General features: G+C 51.3%; 9 protein-coding genes across 9 annotated transcripts; 5 read left to right on the top strand and 4 right to left on the bottom strand.

Annotated features, from left to right (window-relative positions):
- Positions 1-16: 16 nt before the first annotated feature.
- BO94DRAFT_532559 (pyruvate transporter MPC1) lies at positions 17-1,384 on the top strand. The gene is made up of 4 exons (XM_025611140.1): positions 17-166; positions 376-448; positions 610-768; positions 848-1,384. The coding sequence occupies exons 1-4, from the start codon at positions 94-96 to the stop codon at positions 918-920; spliced, it is 378 nt and encodes a 125-aa protein (XP_025470389.1). The 5' UTR covers positions 17-93; the 3' UTR covers positions 921-1,384.
- On the bottom strand, positions 1,315-4,194 carry BO94DRAFT_511355 (putative amino acid transporter). Its single transcript, XM_025609764.1, has 2 exons — positions 1,822-4,194; positions 1,315-1,761 (listed from the first exon to the last, which is right to left on the bottom strand). The coding sequence occupies exons 1-2, from the start codon at positions 3,886-3,888 to the stop codon at positions 1,597-1,599; spliced, it is 2,232 nt and encodes a 743-aa protein (XP_025470388.1). The 5' UTR covers positions 3,889-4,194; the 3' UTR covers positions 1,315-1,596.
- On the top strand, positions 4,155-8,585 carry BO94DRAFT_532556 (putative cation chloride cotransporter). Its single transcript, XM_025611139.1, has 4 exons — positions 4,155-5,063; positions 5,121-5,712; positions 5,762-5,927; positions 5,979-8,585. Exons 1-4 carry the CDS (start codon positions 4,541-4,543, stop codon positions 8,460-8,462), a joined length of 3,765 nt encoding a protein of 1,254 aa, XP_025470387.1. The 5' UTR covers positions 4,155-4,540; the 3' UTR covers positions 8,463-8,585.
- A 322-nt stretch (positions 8,586-8,907) lies between these two features.
- On the top strand, positions 8,908-10,227 carry BO94DRAFT_511349 (N-acyl homoserine lactonase family protein). Its single transcript, XM_025609763.1, has 3 exons — positions 8,908-9,065; positions 9,124-9,271; positions 9,341-10,227. Exons 1-3 carry the CDS (start codon positions 8,944-8,946, stop codon positions 9,947-9,949), a joined length of 879 nt encoding a protein of 292 aa, XP_025470386.1. The 5' UTR covers positions 8,908-8,943; the 3' UTR covers positions 9,950-10,227.
- On the bottom strand, positions 10,093-11,216 carry BO94DRAFT_614984 (3-hydroxyacyl-CoA dehydrogenase family protein; the record flags this gene model as incomplete). The annotated part of the gene is made up of 8 exons (XM_025616750.1): positions 10,093-10,212; positions 10,238-10,258; positions 10,292-10,354; positions 10,383-10,558; positions 10,619-10,639; positions 10,696-10,861; positions 10,909-11,088; positions 11,148-11,216. The coding sequence occupies 8 exons, from the start codon at positions 11,214-11,216 to the stop codon at positions 10,093-10,095; spliced, it is 816 nt and encodes a 271-aa protein (XP_025470385.1).
- Positions 11,217-11,354: 138 nt separating this feature from the next.
- BO94DRAFT_563992 (purine and uridine phosphorylase) lies at positions 11,355-13,576 on the bottom strand (the record flags this gene model as incomplete). The annotated part of the gene is made up of 3 exons (XM_025614390.1): positions 11,355-11,895; positions 12,088-13,048; positions 13,572-13,576. The coding sequence occupies 3 exons, from the start codon at positions 13,574-13,576 to the stop codon at positions 11,854-11,856; spliced, it is 1,008 nt and encodes a 335-aa protein (XP_025470384.1). The 3' UTR covers positions 11,355-11,853.
- Positions 13,577-14,973: 1,397 nt separating this feature from the next.
- erg12 (mevalonate kinase) lies at positions 14,974-16,593 on the top strand (the record flags this gene model as incomplete). Its single annotated transcript, XM_025607845.1, has 1 exon — positions 14,974-16,593. The coding sequence occupies one exon, from the start codon at positions 14,974-14,976 to the stop codon at positions 16,591-16,593; it is 1,620 nt and encodes a 539-aa protein (XP_025470383.1).
- Positions 16,594-17,132: 539 nt separating this feature from the next.
- Positions 17,133-19,743, bottom strand: BO94DRAFT_511339 (uncharacterized protein). Its single transcript, XM_025609762.1, has 2 exons — positions 19,376-19,743; positions 17,133-19,295 (listed from the first exon to the last, which is right to left on the bottom strand). The coding sequence occupies exons 1-2, from the start codon at positions 19,427-19,429 to the stop codon at positions 17,265-17,267; spliced, it is 2,085 nt and encodes a 694-aa protein (XP_025470382.1). The 5' UTR covers positions 19,430-19,743; the 3' UTR covers positions 17,133-17,264.
- A 163-nt stretch (positions 19,744-19,906) lies between these two features.
- On the top strand, positions 19,907-21,547 carry ramB (bifunctional protein farnesyltransferase/protein geranylgeranyltransferase). Its single transcript, XM_025609022.1, has 3 exons — positions 19,907-20,506; positions 20,569-20,673; positions 20,733-21,547. The coding sequence occupies exons 1-3, from the start codon at positions 20,277-20,279 to the stop codon at positions 21,415-21,417; spliced, it is 1,020 nt and encodes a 339-aa protein (XP_025470381.1). The 5' UTR covers positions 19,907-20,276; the 3' UTR covers positions 21,418-21,547.
- The last annotated feature ends 34 nt before the right edge of the window (positions 21,548-21,581 follow it).

The raw sequence follows: 21,581 nt of genomic DNA, 5'->3' as shown, positions 1-21,581 counted from the left end.
GACGGAGTGAGGAAAGCAAACCGCTCGGCCTGCATCCTCAACTCTGATCAACTCTCCACTCCTCGCTTCAGTACTCGCCTTCTCGTCGTCAAGATGGCCGCTGCAATCAAGGCAATCAATGCGAAGATCCGGTCTAACAAGGCCCTGGATTACTTCTGCTCCACCCGTACGTTCAATCTCACGATTTCCCTCACCGTGTTCTTGACCGAGATCGGCCGGCAAAGATGCCTGCCGTAAGACATGTTCTGAAGGGGTTGAGCAACCTCAATGAACCCTTTCAGCACATGGAACCGGCCAGAAGCACACAACTATCCTGAACAACAGATAATGGCAGCCAAAAATAATTACTCCTGACTGACTAATGATCCCAACTAGACTTCTGGGGCCCTGCCTCCAACTTCGGTATCCCCATTGCAGCTGTGATGGACACCCAGAAGGACCCTGAAATGTACGTCGCTATCGTTGCCTTCCTTTCTGAAGCTCTTTCCCATAAAGGCCTTCCAACACCGGAGTCATGTCCCGGAAGCTCCGCAGAAGAGCATGCACAAAATATTACCACCATCGTACAAAAAGATGACTTGATCACTGACCTGTTATCCCTTTCTACAGTATCTCTGGCCAGATGACCGGTGCTCTGGTCATCTACTCGGCAACTTTCATGCGATACGCTCTCGCCGTCTCCCCCCAGAACTACCTCCTGTTTGCCTGCCACGCCGTCAACTTCTCCGCCCAGCTTACTCAAGGATACCGCTACATGAACTACTGGAGGTACGTCGAAGAAAAGGCCTCTACTCTTGTTTCCTATATATTCTTCCAGAAACCATACTGACATCAATGAACCAAACAGCTGGGGAGGCCGTGAAGCTCAGCTCGCCGAGGCCGCTAAGCAGGGCAAGCAAGCCACCGAAGCTGGCGCTTAAGCGACGCCATCTACTCTTTTTGAACCGTGTTCTCTCACATTATCGCGCGCTTCCGCTTGCTGCGCGGCTTATGAATCCCTTATATTTCTTCAGCAGCACTACCTACCTACCTAGACAATACCACAATATTATGAATAAGTGGTCAAGGCCAATGGGAACACAGTACTTCGCAGATTGATCTGGGTAAGACGCAGAGCACGACTATCTATGGCTCTGGCTGTTTGTATTCTGACTGGCGCTGGAATTGGTAGTAGTGGTTGGATGGGGTCTGTTGTTGACTATGAGATTTCTTTGTATCTAGCAGCTGGGCATGGCGGTTCTATCTGTATATAGACTTTTGTTTTGCAAATCAACAAGACTTAGACACTAACGATTATGCTAGAGCTATGTTTTCGATGATATTTTCTAACAGATAGCTAGCTTAAGAAAAGGAAGACAGATGATGTTACAGGAGAGATATGTACTGGCAATTTCATCTCTAGTCTATACCAAAAGCAAATGAGGACTCAACAGCAATGAAAGCAGCTTACTTAAACAAGGGGGGTTACTAGGTAACCAAAGCAACAAATGTCAGTCATCGTATCAACGATGGTATCGCAACATAGCATCAATCGTTCATATCCAGAGCGCCGATTCCAAAGGAATAGGATAACAATTGATATGAGTTTTATACAGACTATGAGTCACAGTATCCAGGAGCCTTGACATCCTCTCCGTTGACCCAATTGTTAAGGGTGAGGGCCGTCGTGTACAGGCAGCTGAGGACGCCGAAGATGGAGAGTGCGATATCGGCGATTTGCTGTCGTCTCGACTGAGCGCAAGCTTTGAGGTGCAGCAGAGGCTATGGCACAAGCAGTCAGCATGATGAGTCAAGTGAAGACTATCAACAGGGTTTACTTACCGGGTAAACGTAAATCAAGGGGACACAGGCAAAACTTCCCACAAGCGAAACAAACTTGTCCAAATCTTCTGCTCCACCCCAGGCAATGAACGCACAGATCATGACAAGAAAGAATCGGAAACAGTTTTTCTTCCACTTGATACTGGGGTTATACTTTCCGCTGCGAGTAAAAAGCTCGTTCTCCATGATTCGAATGGCTGGGAAGAGCTGTAAGGGGGTACTCAGGAGAATTGCCAGCGAATACAGGAATTGAACCGCATTTACGAATTTGTCATCCTGAGGCATATTGAGAATGACCACTGTCTTCGTTGCGGATCCATAGGCTGCATAACTGAACGCACCAGCGCCGAGGAAGACAATCGTGATAATGACCATCACCATCGCAAGAACACCAGGGAACTTCTGGGGATGCTTCATCGATTCCTGGATTGGGATGATCAAGCCAATGCCTTCATACGTAAAAATGGCCGTTCCGATGAAAAGCGTCCAAGTGGATGGGTTGAATGAAATGATATCCGCGATACCCCCTTGGTTCGAGATGGTCAGGAAATCGTAATAGAAGAGGTAAATCAATCCCAACAAGATAAACAGGTCGGCAACGAGAGCAGTGAAACCAAGTTTGCTAATATCGCGAACCAACGAGAGAGGAAGGAAGATGACCAACTGCAGCAACACCATGAACTTGATGTCAATGAAGGACTTGCATTTGCTGACGGCCAAGACGAAGGCTTGCAGGTTCTCGGCGGTAAAAACAATATATGCGGACACGAATCCCAACTGACTCAGAACAATGGAACCGAGGATGATGCGCCTCATATGCTTTCCGTAGAGTGCGCCACCAATGTCACCAAAAGAACCATCAATCTTCAGCCGAGTGTTAACCAGAAGGATGAAGCAGTAAAAGCTGAGAAGTGATACGGCAAGCAGTACTAGGCTGCTGAAAAGCATTCCGCCATTCAAGAAAGCTCTTGGCAAGAACAAGACACCCGTGCCAACAAAGGACTTGAGTAGAAGTAGTGCTGCTCCAGTCCTCGTGTTGGTCCCCGTTCCGCCGCGTGGCTTACGCTTCCTTCTGCCAGCTGTGTCTGGCCTTAGAAGGGCGGAGTCTTCACCTGGTTCTCTGCCTTCGGCCTCGTCATAAGTATCAGAGGAAAAGTACTCATCGGGGCCCAGGACCTCATCGTCCTCTTCGAGCTCTTCACCAGCAAAGTGACCGTAGAGTGTCAAAAATTCGAGAAAGCTGCTTGTTGGAAACTGCTGAGCAGCAGCAGTCTGCGACCCTGTCCCATCCAAATCTCCAGGGCCTACCGCCCTCCGCAGGTAGTCTCTCCTGAAACCTCCTGGCACACGGATGCTGTTAATGTTCATCGTGTCATCCTCGGGTGCAGGCCGAGCGTGACTGAAGCTCCTGCTCCGGTTGGGTTTCCGCAGAGAGCTCCCGGCTTCTGCGTCCTCTGCCCATCTGTATACTTGCCTCGTAATATCACCGCCCTGGAGTTGCAGACTGGAGAACTCGTCCTCGGTATTGTTGGTGACACCCCCAGAAGAATGGATATCCCGATTCTCGATCTGGGGCTGCACCAGATGCCTCTTGATGACTTCTGGGTCCTCAAAAGGGCCGGTCGAATATATCGAGCCTTCCCTTCCAGCCTTGTTATCAAAGGAACCGTAAATCGACCTCACGGGCTGGTTAAGGAGGGCAGGCGACGCAGTCCGCCTCGGAGGGGTTCCCACCCGCGGGGGCGGCGATCGGCCTAGGTGGTCTTGGAGCGCAGATGCAATCATAGATTGCCCGGGCCCCGGCAGAGAGGATGGATTATCGACTCTCCGGAGGTCTTGGTTGGTCCCTGCTGTTGACTGAATCGGAAGCGGTAACTGCCTAGAAGAATACGAGGTCGAAGGAGAAGGGATTGGCGATGCTAGACGCGCTATCGAAGCTTGCCTGAAGGACGAAGCATCTGGTGCAGGGGATCCGGAGCGCATCGCGGACGTGGAGATCGGCGACGATGAACGGTGACGCTGAGACGAGGAACCCTCGCCGTTGTCAGACATCCTGGGAGATGACATTGTGACAAAAGACAAGAATGAGTTTTCTCGGCGTAGAAAACCTTGTTAATCCCGAAAACAATTCGTCTATTTGAGTTTTCGGAGGCGAACCAGGCTCATGGGATGGCTGGCAAGGGTTGATAAGAGCGGAGAGAGAGTTAGAGAGGGTCGATAATGAGAAGGGCGCAGTCGTTCACCGCAATGTATGCGGAGAGACTAGGCTCGCTGTTGTTTCCACGCACCCCAAAGCACCCCGCGCCTTGTCGACCATGACAATCATAAACAGAAGCTCGGAAGGGTCAACAAAGAGAATGATCGAGGGATGGAGCGAGCGCGGTGAGATAAGGAAGATCAGATGAGGCAGTCCGAGTCCGTGACCCAGTGACCTCTTTTGCATTGTTTGTTTCGGCACATGAGGTCATCGCCGACGATCTGGCCTTGGGGGTTCTCAACTTCAGCATCGATTTTGTTACACGGTCACTCAACGTGCATGGCCCCGAGAGGTCGCTGCTAGTTCGCATCACGAAAGCCCTTACTATGCTTGCAGGCGATTTGCCATTACCAGGTCCTAGCGCCCCTCCTCAACATCGTTGTCCCGCCGATTCGTCCGCCCACAATCGAATTATTGCGAAGAGGAGCGCTCCTACAATTAGGAGTGGAGGCGCTATAACCGATGACCGACGGTCGGGCTGAAAGTGCCTCAGGGTCTCAGTCTCGAAGGAGGCCGAATTTCTCCACGCGATCGGCTCAAGAGGACGTTTCCAGACTGGCTCCGAGCGAATCTGCCCATGCATCTCCCGAGGAAGGTAGCAAGTATCTTCACTGGAGAACTGCTTTCTCGTTTCGTCCGCCAGAGTCTTTGGATCTACCCATTCACTCACCAGAGAGTCGACATCAGTCGCTACCGAACGTCCTAGAGAATGTTTCTCGTTGGTGGAGTGGGCGTGGGAGTGATGCGAGGTATGATCTCCCGAGGGAGAGGATCCGTCCCCATCCCCCACCCTCTGGGCCATTTAGAGAGGCTGCTATGGGCCAAAAGGAGCGAGATGGCCAGAAGGACCGCACTTCTGAAAATCCCGATAAGCTTGGGACGTTCTCTGGTGTCTTTGTGCCGACTACCTTGAACGTCCTTAGTATCCTGATGTTCCTTCGTTTTGGGTTTGTTCTGGGACAAGCCGGTCTGTTAGGGATGTTAGGTATGTCGCCCTTCTATTGCCATCAGTCTGATTCAAACAGGGGCTAACACAGCCAAGGTCTGCTAGCCATATCGTACACGATCAATCTCGTGACCACCATGTCTTTATCCGCTATCGCAACCAACGGAACAGTACGAGGAGGTGGCGCTTACTATCTGATATCTCGATCGCTAGGCCCAGAGTTTGGTGGTTCTATAGGGATCGTATTCTACTTGGGCTCTGTGTTGAACACTGGTATGAACGCCGTTGGTCTTGTTGACTGTTTCACACAGAACTTCGGGACTGAGTCTGGTACTTGGGGCAATTTCCTTGAAGAAGGCTTCTGGTGGCAATACCTCTGGGGAACTGCCATCCTGGTTATGTGTACCGGAATATGCTTAGCGGGAAGCTCCCTATTTTCCCGAGCTAGCAGCGGGCTGCTTATCATTCTGCTCATCGCAACTTTCAGCATACCAGTGTCTGCCATATTCATGGAGCCGTTCAGTATCCCGAAGATTGGAATAGAATTTACGGGATTTCGGGTTCAGACGTTGCTAGAAAATCTCAAACCAAAGCTTACCAAGGGTGCCGCTGGTAGCCAGATACGTGGACGAGAAAATTTCCAGGACCTATTTGGAATTCTATTCCCCGCTACTGGTGGTATATTCGCGTAGGTACGTCTTCCAGCTTCCAAGAACTCCAAGCTCATGTACCAGCAGCGGCGCGAGCATGTCTGGTGACCTAAAGAACCCTAGCAAATCGATCCCCAAGGGAACGCTGTATGGGCTAGCTTTGACATTCATCACCTATGCCATCGTAATTCTTGCCATGGCTGCGTCCATAACTCGCGAGTCGTTCTACAAGAATGCCAATGTTGTTCAAGTTGTATGTTTCCGTTATCTGGCATGCATGCCGTACTTTTTTGACCAGACTTAGGCCAATCTTTCCGGCGCAGTTATCCTCATGGGTGAATTTGCGACGAGTTTCTTCTCAGCTCTGATGGGTGTTATTGGCTCAGCCAAGCTACTTCAAGCAGTTGCACGAGATGCTCTGCTTCCTGGCCTGGGTTTCTTCGGCAAGGGTGCAAAGAAGACCGACGAACCAGTTTACGCGATCATTGTCACTTATGTGGTTGCACAGCTCACAATGCTATTTGACATCAATCAAATTGCGTCCTTCGTTACAATGACCTATCTGATGACATTCCTTGTAACCAATCTGGCTTGTTTCCTTCTGAAGATCGGATCGGCTCCCAATTTCCGTCCGTCTTTCCATTACTTCAACTGGAAAACTGCAGCAATAGGCACCTTGGTTTGTGGGGCAAGCATGTTCTTCGTCGACGGGATCTATGCCACAGGCTGTGTTGTGATATTGATGATGCTATTCCTGCTGATTCACTATACCTCACCTCCCAAGCCGTGGGGCGATGTCAGCCAAGGGTTGATTTATCACCAAGTGCGCAAGTATCTGCTTCGGCTTCGCCAAGAACATGTTAAGTTCTGGCGGCCCCAGATCCTGCTGTTCGTAAATGACCTTAATGAACAGTCCAGGATGATCTCGTTTTGTAACTCTCTGAAGAAAGGAGGGTTATTTGTGCTGGGCCATGTCCTCGTAACAGATGATTTCTCAGCTGCTGTGCCAGAAGCCCGGCGCCAGCAGACAGCATGGACCAAGTTTGTTGAGAGTTCCAGAGTTAAGGCGTTTGTCAACATTACAGTTTCCCCTACTGCTGAGTGGGGTGTTCGCAATGTCACCTTAAGTGCTGGTTTAGGAGGTATGAGACCAAACATAGTCATCCTTGATCAGTTCCGCAAAGGCCAAGCGCTGGGTGAGAGGCTGCAGCTCTCAACTCGGAGGGAATCAAGTGCAAAGCGCATTTCGCGTGAGTTGGTACCTGTGATTTCCGAAGACGGCTCACAGGATCCCATGGCCTCAAAAACCTACGTGACAATTCTAGAGGACTTGCTCTTCAAACTTCGGATGAATGTTGCCGTGGCCAAAGGGTTTGAAGACCTTGAGCTTCCCGGCCCACACGGGCAGCATAAGAAGAAATACATCGACCTTTGGCCGATTCAGATGAGCGCAGAGCTCGGTGCAGACAGCGAGAGCAAGAAAAATGTTTTGACCACCAACTTCGACACATATACTCTCATCTTACAGCTAGGTTGTATTCTTAACACGGTGCCATCATGGAAAAAGACATACAAGCTTCGGGTGGCAGTGTTCGTGGAGTATGAAACCGACGTTGAGGACGAGAGAGGCAGAGTCGAAGCGCTCCTCGAAAAGCTAAGGATAGAAGCCGAGGTTATGGTTTTCTGGCTCGCATGCGGCGACCTTAAAACCTACCGTATCATTGTCAACGGTGACGTCCATCCGGAGACCGAGGATCACGAAGCCCGAGTCCACGAAGCCTTGCGCGACGAAGAGTGGTGGCAGGAAGTCCAGAAAGCTCGAAGTGCGCATGAGACCCATCACCGAGCCGAAGAAGGCCTTATTAAGAAGCCGAACGAGCGGATGCCGACTTGGCCCATGCAGAGTCCCGAAAGCGCCCCCAAACCATCGCATCAGCTGGTTGGTGGACTGAAGAAATTCATGGAGTCATCTAAGCGACGGCGATCCATATCCAGTTTCAAGGGGCTTGGAAGTGTCAGCTTAGGCATGCAAACCCATCGTTTGCTCGATGCCTTTGTTGACTACGATAGCAGCGACAGTAACACAAGTGATAGTAGTGATGATGACGAAGAAGAATTTCCGCCTTACGTCGATGATGAGGAGGCAGACGAAGATATCAACCAGGATATCGATTACGGAACCCAGAGTCCTGGATCGGGGCAGGCAGGCCCATCGAAGGCGAAACAAAAAGTTGACGAAGAGGTTGCTCCCGACCAATCGATTCCGTCTATAATCATGACTGCAGAGGATGGGACATCGCCGAGAAGCCAATCAAGCGTATCCCGGCCGAAGGTTACTCGCTCGCCGTCCAGCAGCCGATTCAGCTCGTCGCCAATCCCTGAAGCTCGTGTCAACACCGAAGAGGGCGCGGGCCCATCAATCATGTTTGCCCCTAGTTCATCTCCTCCACGTATATCGAACAGAGTTGATTCCATTTACACACGACGTTCATCGTCGGGACCATCCGTCACGAAGACTGCGTCTGGATACCCACGGCGGGCGTCAGTTCCCTTGTCATTCAATGATCTCCCCAGTCGGGCACAACACCTGATCTTGAATGAACTGATGAACCAACACAGTAGCGACACGGCAGTCCTTTTTACAACACTGCCATCGCCGTCCGAAGGCACTGCACAAAGTGAGGCTGCCAGCGCCTCGTATCTTAGCGACTTGGAGATTTTCTGGCAGGGGTTGCCGCCATGTCTGCTGGTTCACAGCAACAGCATGACGGTGACGATGAATCTATAACGGCATGAATAGAAGGGGATGCATATAACACATACGCCAAGCCATTAAATATACGACCGCCTGTACAATCATCATCTGGCAATTGTAACTGAATGTCAATAAAGACCTGAAGATAATCAAACAGCCGCAGATAAGCTAGACATTACTCCAAACATACGTATCTATAATCTCCAAACCCACCCAACGAGTCACCGCCAATTCCAGTGGCCGCTAGACCCCTTGTAAGCATTTCTCCGAGAATAGACCTCGGTCTCTGCAGGATCTCTGATCAAGTGCGGGGTCATGCAGCTTAAGATCTAAAGCCCTAGACTACTGCACCAATACCAGGATTGGGACCAAGTCCGCACCAATCATACACCTAGCTTCTACCAATGTAACCTATATAAAAGAATGCGTGCTACCAGAAGGAAGCCCCCTCTCCCCTCTTCCCTCCAATACTCCTCAAATCTGTACTCTGAGCCTGCTTCCCAACGTACTAACAATGGCCACCTCCACCGACCCAGCCTCCATGCTCGTCTCCGCCGGCATCCCAGCCTTCAAATGTCCCCCAGGGACAAAGATGTACATCCTCGACCTGGGAACCCTCCAAATTGACGAATCCTGGTCAGCCAAATCCCCTCCCTATCACCACATAAACAATTCCCCCGCTAAGCAAACACAGGATCCTCCGCGGCGCCAACGTCAGCACCCTCAGCAACCCCAACCCCGTGAACCGTCGTCGAGACTTGATCCTCCTATCCGCTCTAATCGACTACCCCGGAGTCGGTCTCATTCTCTTCGAAACCGGCTGTGCAGAGGACCTTGACGTCGTACGTCCCCTCCCCCCCACCAATCCCTCCCCCAGACAACCAACTCACCCCCACCCCAACCCCATACAGAAATGGGGCGCCCCCATAACCGACATCTTCCCCCGAACCGTCTACACTGAGAAACACAAACTTCCCGCTGCCATCAGCGCCACCGGCCACTCCATCAAAGACGTCAAAGCCATCATCCTGGGACATTTACATCTCGACCACGCCGGCGGACTAGAGCACTTCGTCGACACCGACGTGCCTATCTACGTCCACGAAGAGGAATTCAAGCACGCGTGCTGGGCCGTAGCAACGGGGGCGGATCTAGGCGTATACTTGGGACATTACATGCTTTTGGAACGGTTGAAGTGGGTGACGTTTCCTGAGGAACGGTTGGATTTGTATCAGGGGATTACGTTACATCATTGTCCGGGTCATACGCCAGGGTTGTGTGTGATGCAGGTGAATCTGGAACGCGATGGGACGTTTATTTGGACGACGGATCAGTTTCATGTCAAGGAGAATTACGAGTTGGGACATCCGCATGGTGGGTTGGCGAGGGATCATAATGCTTGGTATAGGAGTTTGGGGCTGGTGAGGAGATTGCAGAGGTTGTTTGGGGCGAGGTTGGTGTTTGGGCATGATTTGGAGGTTGCGAGGGGGTTGATGGAGGAGAGTGATGTTTTTGAGTAGTGGTTTATTATTCTTTTTTTCTTCGATTTTTTTTGTGGGGGGGGGTGGTAGAGGAGGAGGAGAAGAGGTTTGTGGTGGTGGAAAATGCGCGAATTCATTAATACTTGTAAATACACTATGCTAGTGCTGGTTGGTGATGGGGTTCAGGTGTAGTGGAAGAAACCGTTCCCGGACTTGACACCCAAGTCTCCCCTTTCAATCATCTCTCGCAGGACTTTGCGGGGCTCGTTGGGGATTCCAATCCAATCCTTCGCGTAATGCTCCTCGATGGCTAGGATCTAGGATCACGTCCAATCCGGCAATATCCATCTGTTCGCAGGGCCCTCGGGGTGTTTATAGAACAGCCTTGTAGATATTGTCCACCTCAGGCGTGGCGATACCCTCTTCCAAGAGTAGAAGGGTCTCCTGTTTGATGGCAGTCCAGATGCTATACATGATTGGTGTGAATGGCACTGTCCCAGACGACATGGTTCGCAAGATACCGATTGAAGGTGTAACCGGTAGAAGATTTACGGACATGGAAGGGCTGGAACCCATGGTCTTGGGTTTCTTTCATGAGAAGAGGGATAATATCGGCTCGGGTTTGGCTAGACCCCATGATTTCAATCGCTTGAGAGATATACGTTAGTGGTTTATAATGCGGACGGGGATATGATTTTTCCTACGTACCTTGTGTCTCGGGGGGCCAGACTAGTATGTTGTTAGCTTTATGACTCGAAATACGTACGGACAGATCAGAGACTAACAGGAATGTAGATTGACGAATCGGTCGTTCGTCCTCAGACTCAGTCCTTTGCAGATCTCCGAGATGAAGTAACTGCTCGAATTCGACGCAATAATTGTCTCTGGATCAGATCTCCTGTCGAGCTCCTCCATCACGGGCCGCTTGCAATCTAAGTCCTCTGGGACACACTAACAAGAGTCAGCTAGGGCACTCAGTAGCTTGTGAGTATTCCTACCTCGATGGCCAGCCAGGAGTTATGGAGTGCTTTGTCCAGCTCATCTGTAGTGAGACTGATCACTTGTCCTGGTTCGCTAGGTGGGTTGCTGGCTCGCAGTCTCTCTACCGTAGCCAGTGCCAGATTAAGCTGGGCTGGGGTTCTATCGACAAGGTAGACTGGTCTTCCTAGGCGCGACCACTATACAGGTTACTCCTTAGGATAATGCGGTCCTTTGATAGCAGAAGGACTAAACGTACCATGTAGGCAAGGCGCGAACCTTGTGTGCCTGCACCGAATAATGTAACAGCGTTCAATACTCTGGTCATTTTGGTCTTTATCGTCCATTACTCGACAATGTCTATACAGGATTGTGTGGTGTTGAATGCAAATTTATACAAGCAAACTTCTATCGAAAAGCTCTCTGATACTGAACTGCATTTCTCAATCAAGTCCTGCGCGGCAGTGCAAGGTTTAATTAAATCGCGCAGTTTGGCACGGTGCACTACGGAGTAAACACTGGTTCAATGTGCTCGATCGGCCGGTTTGATAACGCCCTGCCAGGGACTGGCTTCGACCGGCGGTATTTGTTAGAATCTTGTTGCTGTTTCCCAGCCTCACTGGAACTTGGCAGGACAGTCCCGTCGGCTTCAATTCCCGGACAGCTTGAGATCGGTGTTTATGATCCACAACCTTAGCACCATATACAAGCTCACAGCCCTAGCCAATGAGAGCCCTTGATGTCACTGTACCATGTGACAGATCTAGCCGAAGTATGGTCGACGGACTTGTTGCCGGCGGCCATGTGCGGGTTTCTGGCTGGCAATCCGCAGTCTGTCTGGCCAGTTGCCTGTACCTGTTTAAGGAGCAAGGGAAAGTCATGGTTGAGAGCAAGGAACGACGAACTTTATTCAGATGATTCAAGCATGGTGTAAGCTGATACCCAAAACTCCTACCTAATTCACCTCACACGTCATGCATGTAGTCGTGCAGATCTAGGATAAGTCTCTGCAATGTTAAGCATCACCAGCTGCACACATATCATGCAAACCATGAAGGAAAAAGGTATCTAATAGGGAAGGAAACGAATGGATGAAAGAAAACAGATCCTTTGAGTTTTCGAGCGTGTCGCATCATAATTCTCAAGCAAGAATTGAGAGAATCGAGGAGTCCAAGGAACTGTCTAGGTTCATGTTTCACCCGTGATGGCACAGCACCAATCACCTTGGGCTTCAAAAGGAGAAGCAATGCCCTTGTATATGCCGCAGCCGTTAATGCAGCATAGTTGTGCCAGTCGTCGTTCTTATGATCATCTGAGTAGTCGCAAATACCACGGATTGCGAGACTAGGAAAGGTCGGCATCATCCCCGAGGCTTCCATCTCAAAGCACAGAACGTTCAACTTAGAGGTATTTGCCCACTTGTCCCTCAGGAATGGGTCTTTGACAACAGTATTTCCCGAGGCTATTGTTCCGTAATGGATAAAAATCTCACGTGAACCTAAGCGCTTACTGCGTTTCACCAGCCCGTCATCGCTGCAAAATTCGCAGCTTCTTCCACCACGGTGTCCGTAATCGACACGGTACAACCGGTCTGTATTAGGTCGCTGGAATCCAGGCATATTGTTCATCCGTCGTATATGCTCTGCTATGGTATCTGGCTCCAACGGGTCGTCCTGAAGGCGCTGTAGTTCCGGAATTGTTGCGAGGAGCTCTTGCGGGTGAGCATACTGGCCTTCATCCGTCTCAAGCTGAGTTGACGGATCTTTCTCCGAAGAAAATATTCCGTAAGACACCAGGCCACAGTGTCCATTGTTGGGCACGCTGACCACCACGTCTCCTAGCCGAATGTCTCTCGCAGAAGTTGGAGCTCCACCACCGATACCGACGGACAAGATAAACCGAAGATTGGGAAACGTGCGATCCATGTCTCGAGCAGCCTGGGCATACACGTAGGTCCCGTAATGACCAGAGGGGAACAAGCACGCCACAGCTACAAGATGTTCACCAATGCGACCGAAACCATAGGTGTTGGGATCACGCAGCTGGCTGGTACCTGGATTTTCGAATTCCTCGTCCAGCATCCGGAAAGCAGCGTCGTATTCTTCTTGCAGGGCGCAGATACAACCAATGGTGTATTCATCAACGAGAGGACATTCTGACCTAGGTTTGGGTTGGCTAATTTCTGTGATAGGGCTGGTCGCGTTCAAGAGTCGAGTCAGGCTTAGAAAGCTTTTTATGCCCATTCTTTGCGGATGGTGAGCGATGAGAGGGCGACCTTGAATTGAAGGGAAATCACATTTTAGAGGAGAGAAAAGGTGTCTGACACCCATCTTATAGTACCGCTTTCTAGTCAGCCTAATCGCCTGCATAATCTAGACGCTGATATGTCCGGCTGAGGACTAGTGTTGATGACGAAACCTATAGTTCGTTAGCAGTAAGCGCCTGGGATGTTGATGAACTTAACCCCTCCCATAATATCAACTGTCTTTACGATTGTTGCTAGTTGTAGTAAAACTCGTTTCTGGAACTTTTGCGTTGCGGCGCTCACGATTGAAATATAAGTTTCTTTATCTATAGCCCTAAGAATCGTGATTATGCAGACTAATGCTGTCTATAGCACTGCCATCTGTGGGAGCCGGAGGGTCTGAACACAGTATTGAACATGAGAGGATCTGCGAGCTACACCATCTCGGCCAACTCTTTGGTGACCATTACTGACGATCGGAGCAAGTTGGTGGTTCATATAGATGAAGCTGAAACTGTACAGATACAGAAGTCAACCTGAAACTGGTTTGAAAGTGTGCGAGCCAGGCATGTGCCATGGACAATGGCATGTATTGGATTGCAGTTGCAGATTTCACACAGCCTATCGGCGTGTAGAGCTATCCAAGCGGCATTCATTCATTGCATGCCTCTGTCCCTTCCTATCCTGGCCTACACTTGTCATTATTTAAAAACAGTATAAATGCCCTTACTCTTTATACCATCTTGCGTGCTCCTGGGTGTAGTGCTAGGTCCATTGTAAGAAGAAAACGTCACCTACAGAATGATCGGGTAAAGCAAGGACCGAAGAGGACGTAGAACAGACAATTTTCGCTCAGCTCGGCGCATCTTAGGGGGCAGTCAAATCACGTAGGTTGGCTTTTTTTCAAGTCTAGGGGTATCTAGAGACCGCGCATACCAATGAGCTTTGACACCGACCTGATGCAGTGGAATGTCACTGACGTGTTTGCCTGGGAGTTGGTTCGGACGAGCTGCGATCTCGAACAGATATACTCCGGATGCCGTGTCCGTTCAGCTCCAGTTTCCTTGCTGGGATTACCCGGCCAGAGATCCATCTCCAATTCTCCATGGGTTTGGTGGGGTATGTATATCTGCGGCTGAATGAGTCCGTGTTCCAACCGAACCCAAAGCGGGTGCGTAGGCCTCCAAACCAACCAGAACCACTCCCTACCTACCTACCTACATACCTGACCTTCATCGTTCATAGTAAGGTAAGGTAGCAAGGAGTGGGCTCCCATGCTTCAATCAATCGGTCTAGGCACCTCCAGCCGATCGCAGTCTGATTGGCGCCGTTCCACCCACGGCGCCGGGAAGGCTGGTTGCTTTGTCCGGGCGCTGGCAGGGGAAGCTGATGCCTGCAACTGGTGCCAATGGGGAGCAACGGGGGCAATCAGACTCAGGGCTACCGTGTAGAATCTAGACCATGATGCATGGGCAGCTGCAGCGCAAAGGACGCCCAGCAGGAAGATTGTCAGATGGCCCGCGACCCAACGGTGACTAATGCACAATTGTGGCTCCGTGATTGGCTGCGACCCCGGTTTCCCCTTCCGGCATCCTTGGATCGCTCCGTCGACAACGCCGGCGATTCGTGTTCTCAATCTTATTGCTCCCCCCATTGCCTGTCCACTTATGCTGGCTTGGGCGCCTTCTGCGGCCTTTTCTTCTCTTTGAATCCTTTCTCCCGCGACCCTGTTTTCTCTTCTCGCCATGCTCACCGTCCAATTCTCGCACGCCTAACCCCCGACTTTCAGCCGCCAATCGACCCCCTAAGTTACTGCGCACCCCTGCTCATCGTCTCAGTGATGCACAACGGCCGCGCACGTCGCAAAAACGGCAGCATTAGAGCCTCGAAAGCAGGCCAGCGCCGCAACATGTCTCACCTCATTCCCGATCAAGTCCCCTTAGCTCGTCCCAAAACAGTGACAGTTAGCGATGATAGTCCTGATATCTCCGATGCCGCCTCGAACACGTCGGCGACGACTGTTATCACCAATACCTCCAGCCCCTCTGCCTCGTCTCCCACCAACGGTGTCGACTCCGTGAAGAAAGCCATGGCTCGGAAGGCTTCGTCGCCCATGGCGCCCCCTTTCATGGTGTCTGCGCCGGGCAAGGTCATCGTCTTCGGCGAACATGCCGTCGTGCACGGCAAGGCTGCCATGGCCGCCGCCATCTCTCTCCGCTCCTACTTCCTCGTTACCACCTTGTCCAAATCACAGCGCATCATCACCTTGAATCTCAGGGACATGGATTTCAACCACACATGGAACATTGATGATCTGCCTTGGGACCTCTTCAAGCAGTCGTCCAAGAAGAAATACTATTACGACTTGGTGACAACCCTCGATGAAGAACTATACAACTCACTACGACCATGTGTGGAAGATGTTTCGCCCAATGCACCGGAAGAGTTGCGGAAAAAACACAAAGGGTCAGCGTTGGCATTCTTATACCTATTCTGCTCCCTGGGTTCCCCTCAGAATCCTGGAGCCATATACACATTGCGCTCTACCATTCCCATGGCCGCAGGTCTTGGAAGCAGTGCCAGTGTCTGTACCTGCTTCAGTGCTGCATTGCTTCTACAGATCCGCACTCTAGCAGGTCCTCATGACGACCAACCGCCCGATGAGGCGGAGCTGCAGATAGAGCGAATCAACAGATGGGCCTTTGTCGGAGAATTGTGTATACATGGGAACCCCAGTGGTGTGGACAATACGGTCTCTACGGGCGGCAAGGCTGTGATTTTCAGAAGGGAGGACTACTCGAAACCCCCGAAGGTCGTGCCGCTGCCGAACTTTCCTGAGTTGCCCCTCCTGCTGGTCGACACACGACAGAGCCGCTCGACTGCGGTTGAAGTTGCCAAAGTAGGGAAGCTCAAAAAGGAGCACCCTCTCGTTACCGGAACTATCCTCGATGCGATTGACAAGGTCACCCTGTCCGCGCAGGAGGCGATTCAAGGGACTGATGGGAAGAGCATCGATAATGAAACCCTCGAACAGATCGGAACGCTGGTTCGTGTAAACCACGGGTTCCTCGTGTCCCTGGGGGTGTCCCATCCGCGACTGGAGCGAATTCGGGAATTGGTCGACTTTGCGGATATCGGTTGGACAAAGCTTACTGGTGCGGGCGGCGGTGGTTGTGCGATCACCCTTCTGCGCCCGGATGCCAGCGAGGAGGCACTCCGCAAACTCGAAGGCCAGCTCGCCGAGGAGAACTTCCAGAAATATGAGACAACCTTGGGTGGAGACGGTGTTGGAATTCTCTGGCCAGCGGTGCTACGTAATGGCTCTGACGAAGAGGGCGGCGAGGAGATCGACCAACAAAAGTTCGAGAACGCCGACGGCCCCGAAGGCATCGAGCGTCTCGTTGGCGTCGGCGCGCAAGAAAGACGGGAAGGCTGGAAGTTCTGGAAACGAGCCGTTTGAACTCAACTCCCACCCCTACCACATGGGGGTTTCTCTCCACCACCACTCATTTACCTCTCCTGAACCTCTTATGATCATTTCCCCTTCCGTCCGAGCTTGGTGTTAGGGCATTGCATGACTGCATCTTATTACGTATTTAATTGGCTTTCAATTCCCTTCATCCTATGACTTGTTCTCACGGCCCCCTTCACTTTCCCTTCTGTGTATAATAATTCTTCTACACTTTAACACGCCTTTTACTTTCAATTACGCAATATATTCCCTCTTTGCACTGCCCCCACTCCTTATATATTTTATTAGATCTCCCTCGCCTTTCCGGGGCTTTGCACATTCTTTTCTCCATATGCTTTACAAGGGATAAAACGGTCATTAGTGGTTTTTGTTTGCATTCTTTATGGATGTAGCTAAGTCATGTGGGTAATGTGATGCAAGTGATGTGGACATGCTCGAAAAGTATTCTACCAATGTCTGTATGGCTGAATGTAAAGTTTGTACAATCTATGTATCTTGTATATGTGAGTATTTCCAAATACTAAATTAAGTACCAATGCTAATATCGCTGCGCAATTTTTACCCGGAACAAAGTAGTATACATACAGCTCCAAAGGCAACGAAACGGTCATGTTCATATTCGTTACAACACCTGATTTGAGCAGGCAAAGATGACGTCGTTATCCCATCGTTGTTTCCCACCCCTTTTCTATCATTATGTCCATCCAGTAGATCTCCGGCTCTCCGGCGTCCATGCGTCGCCAGACCTCCCGCACCAGTTGGAGGCAAACGCCGATGGGCTTAGGGGGTAACACGTGCAGGTATGAGGTGAGCCGGCCAAGTATGAACCGGCGAGTTCGAGAGACGTCAACGGCATGGGAAGAAATACTTGGTCCATTGCTATCTAGGTTGGTGTCGAGTGGAGGAAGACGAGGGAGGCGGAGCTCGCTGCTCGAGGCAACAAGAAGGAAGGGCTGAAGACACCGGGTACGGGACTCCAGGGGTATAGTTTTGAGACGGGAGAGAGTGGTGAGCGTAAACTCAGTCAGCCAACTGTCATAGTAGGATTCTGGGTGTGCTGTCGTTGGATCGGCCGTCTCAGTGGGTTCTGAATTTGAAGGCGCATAAGAGGCTTCGCAGAACCAGGGCGTACCACCCATCGGAGGAGAGAGGAAGGGGTCACGGATGGTCGTTGCTGGATCGTGAGGGTTGGGAGGACGTTGTGGGGGTAGTCGACGGCGAAGAAGATCGGGAAAGACCCGGTATAACTGCATAAGACCCGTGCAGCGGTACACTTCGGCCATTGTGAGGAGATGCCAGACAGGTGTTTCATCATCGCCTGGGCTGACAATTTCGGCCTCAGCTGGGTGAGCGAGACCTAGAAGTCGCTCCTCCAGTTCGCGTGCCTTCTCCATGGCTTGCTGGGCTCGCGCGATGTCTGCGTTTGAAGTAAAGGATCGAGAGCGGATTCGCCTCCGCTCACGACGTATGAGCCTTCCTACTTCTTGGACGGTATACTGGGTGTCGCGCGCTATGCCTGTCCATGGATGAGGAACGCGTTGCAGAACAAGTGATTCGTCGGCTGCTACAGCCGCGGACCCAGATAATACCGCCGAATCATCGGCCACGAATGATAGAAGCATTTCCCAGTAGACCAAAGCTTCTTCGAAGAACTGATGATTGTTGCTACGGCCTGGTATTGGCGGTCCTGCTTGCTTGGTGTCAAGGTGGTTTCGCAGCAGATTGAAGAAGGAAATGCCGAGATCCTTGGGGTCGTGCCAGCTGGCAGTCTGGCCAAGCATGAGCAAAGCTAAAAGGGACTTATCGTCCAGGGTAGATTCTTTCGTAATGATGTCCACTGCTTCGTCGCGCATTTTCCGACCTAGCGGCCCAAACTGGGGAAAGTCTTGTACGAGCGTTGCGGCCGCCATGCTCTGCATGGTCCGACACATGGCCAACGACGAGCCCCATAGCCGGGAAACCGTTGATCGAAACGGGTTCATCTGGCTATCGTAGCTTGAAAACAAGGCAGCTACCTCCTTGAAGTAGTACTCAATGAGAGTCCAGGAAGGGTTGTTAAGGGGCTGTGGGATTGCTGCGAAGTCCCGCTGCGGTGGCCTTGAGCCAGGTGGGGGATACTGGCGTACAATGGCCGATGGTGAGAATCCGGAAAAGATGTGAGGTTCATCCTGTAGTGCCGGCGCGGCTAAGGAGAACAGCCCAAAAGGGTCCTCCACATGACTCCCCGAGGACTCATAGTTCAAAGCCGGGTTGGGTTGGCCAGATGATGATACTGATGTTGGTACCGGAGACTGGAGATCTGCGAGTTCCGGTAGTGAACCATTTTGCTGTAGATCCCATAAGCTGTCACATATACCATTCGGTTCGTCCAGATTCCTAGGGTTGGCCGGATCGTCTGAAGCGGTGAGGTTCAGGCTGTCACCGTCCACAGTCAAAGTTTGTACTACCAGTGGGTCCACAAAGTCAGGATTAAGAGGGCTGGTAGCTAGATTCTTTAGATCGGAATGTTGATAGGGGGTGGAGCGAGATTCATCGGGAATATCTTCAGCCTCAGCGGTATCCTGGTTAGGCTCCCCATGAACCAGCGGTGGGTACTTGGTAACCCAGCGGAGAGACTGAACGTATCCGGGGCAATTGACGCCCAGGCGGGTGCATCGACTACAGTGAGGTCTTTCTTCCCCGCATTTTACCTGTTAATAAGCGGCGGATTAATTTACTGTTCGTTCCAAAAAGGCAGGATGAGTCACGGCTAGAATGGTACTAAACTCACGCGTTTGCTCTTGCAACGGGCGCAGCCATTACGGGACTTTTTGACACGACGCATTATCGGTCCGCGGTGGGCTCATGGTAGATTGAGGATAAGGAAAGCGAACGGAACAACATGGTGGAGGATGAGGAGGCGACGGCGATGTGAAGTGGGAGAATGCGGGGAGAACTTGGCCAGGCATTATCGCGAGCCAATAATGACCGCCTGGGACTTTTTATCCTCTTCGGGAAATGCACGCTGCCATCGAGAATCGTGGATCCATGCTGGTGGCCTGGAGGTTTCCCAGATGCTCCGGATTGGTTGCTTTTAGCTCACTGGTGACAACCAGTCGATCGGATGAAGACAGGAACCTCGGGTCTACCGACCTTCAGTTGGGGGCTGGAATAGAGAAGGAGGAAGGAAACAATCGGCAGAAGGGCCAGAACAATCCCAAGAATATCTGGCCGCCTTGATATTGTTCGGTGTCTGCCTCAGGCAGGCATACCCCACCACGGATGCGTTCTTTGGCCCATATCAAACCGTCAACATCCTCAACTGAGGCTTGATCGTGCAGCTCTTCCGCATATCTGACAGTAGCTCCGAGATCCAATAGGAACCGGAGTGCTCATTCCAGACCAAGACTGTTTCTGGCGTGACGAAGTATAGGTGCATGAGCCTGGCCTTCAGTTTTTCCGGCGACTTCTACCGGACGTCATCGACATACTGGTCTCCGTTGACGGGCGAGCTTTGAATTGCCCAGGATATTCAGGCGAACCTAGATCAAGGGCGTAATCACCCTCAAACACACTCTTACGTCAAGCTGGAAGGCTGAGAGCCCTTCCGGGTGCATACAGCGTGATCGACCGAAGATCTGCCCAGTTGCCTAACCGGCTATTATTCACTATATCCATTCCACACCTTTAAGATGGAGGGGAAATACGCTTCAGACCCCGAGTGGGCCTCCATCCAGCCGATTCCTCTCGATGATGGCGCCGAATCTGGAGCACAGCCCTTGGCCACCATTGCCTATGCTTCAGAATACCTTGAGGCCACATCGTATCTACGAGCGGTCATGGCGGCCAACGAAATGTCGGAAAGGGTGTTGAAGTTGACCGAAGACATCATTTCGATGAACCCTGCGCACTACACCGTATGGTAGGATCAACCAGACTAATTGTCAATATCCCAATGGAGCCAGAAACTGACCCGAGCCACAGGATTTACCGAGCTAAGATCCTGGTTGCTTTGGAGAAAGACCTCAAAGATGAGCTGGAATGGCTGAATGGCGTATCCCTAAAGTACCTGAAAAATTATCAAATATGGTATGGCCGACTGCTCCCTTCACCAGTCTCCTGTCAATGTATCTAACAGCCACCATCAGGCATCACCGTCAAGTCCTTATGTCTCGCAGGGAGTTCTTTCCAACCCCGCCGGCCAAGGAACCGGACTTTCTTATGGAGATGTTCGCCCAAGACTCTAAAAACTACCATGTCTGGACCTACCGCCATTGGTACGTCCGTCACTTCAAGCTCTGGGATGCCCCGCGCGAAATCCAGGACGTGGACGCCTTGCTTGCGTCCGATGTCCGCAACAACTCCGCTTGGAACCACCGATATATGCTCCGGTTTGGACCGCGTGACGACGAGCCAGATGCCGGGATGGCAAACAGCAGCGGGGATCCTTCTGAGAAGGGCCGGCTGGCCGTTGTCGACGAAGATGTCATCGACGCTGAGCTGCAGTACGCTAAGTCCAAAATTGTCCGAGCACCCGAAAACCGCAGCCCGTGGTCGTATGCGCGGGGTGTATTGCGCGCCGCGGGTCGGCCTCTTTCGGAATGGAAGGAGTTTACACGCAAATTCGTCATTGAAAAGAACGGGGATGTTGAGGTCAAGAGCAGCCATGCTATAGAGTGGCTTGCTGATGTATTTGCCGAAGAAAGTGGATCAGCACAGGAAGCCGTCCGCATGCTTACTCTGCTGAAGGAAAAGTATGATCCCATCCGGTCAAACTACTGGGACTATCGGATTCGGACGATCACCGGCTCAGAAGTTCCTGCTTCCGCATGAAATCATTTTTAAATAGCATGTATCGATAGCGAGGGGTATAGGACGAACATATGTCTACTGAATAAGTTGGCAGTGATTCCTGATTCTCTGGAAATATTTTGTCAATATCACTAATAAGGTCCATATCTAAAAGCACGCTGTGTCATTAACGTCATTAAGCTGTA

This window comes from Aspergillus sclerotioniger (genome assembly GCF_003184525.1).
Source record: "Aspergillus sclerotioniger CBS 115572 chromosome Unknown BO94scaffold_6, whole genome shotgun sequence".
Taxonomy (NCBI): domain Eukaryota; kingdom Fungi; phylum Ascomycota; class Eurotiomycetes; order Eurotiales; family Aspergillaceae; genus Aspergillus; species Aspergillus sclerotioniger.
Note: the sequence above shows the minus strand (reverse complement) of the source record. Positions and strands in the feature narration are given on the sequence as shown.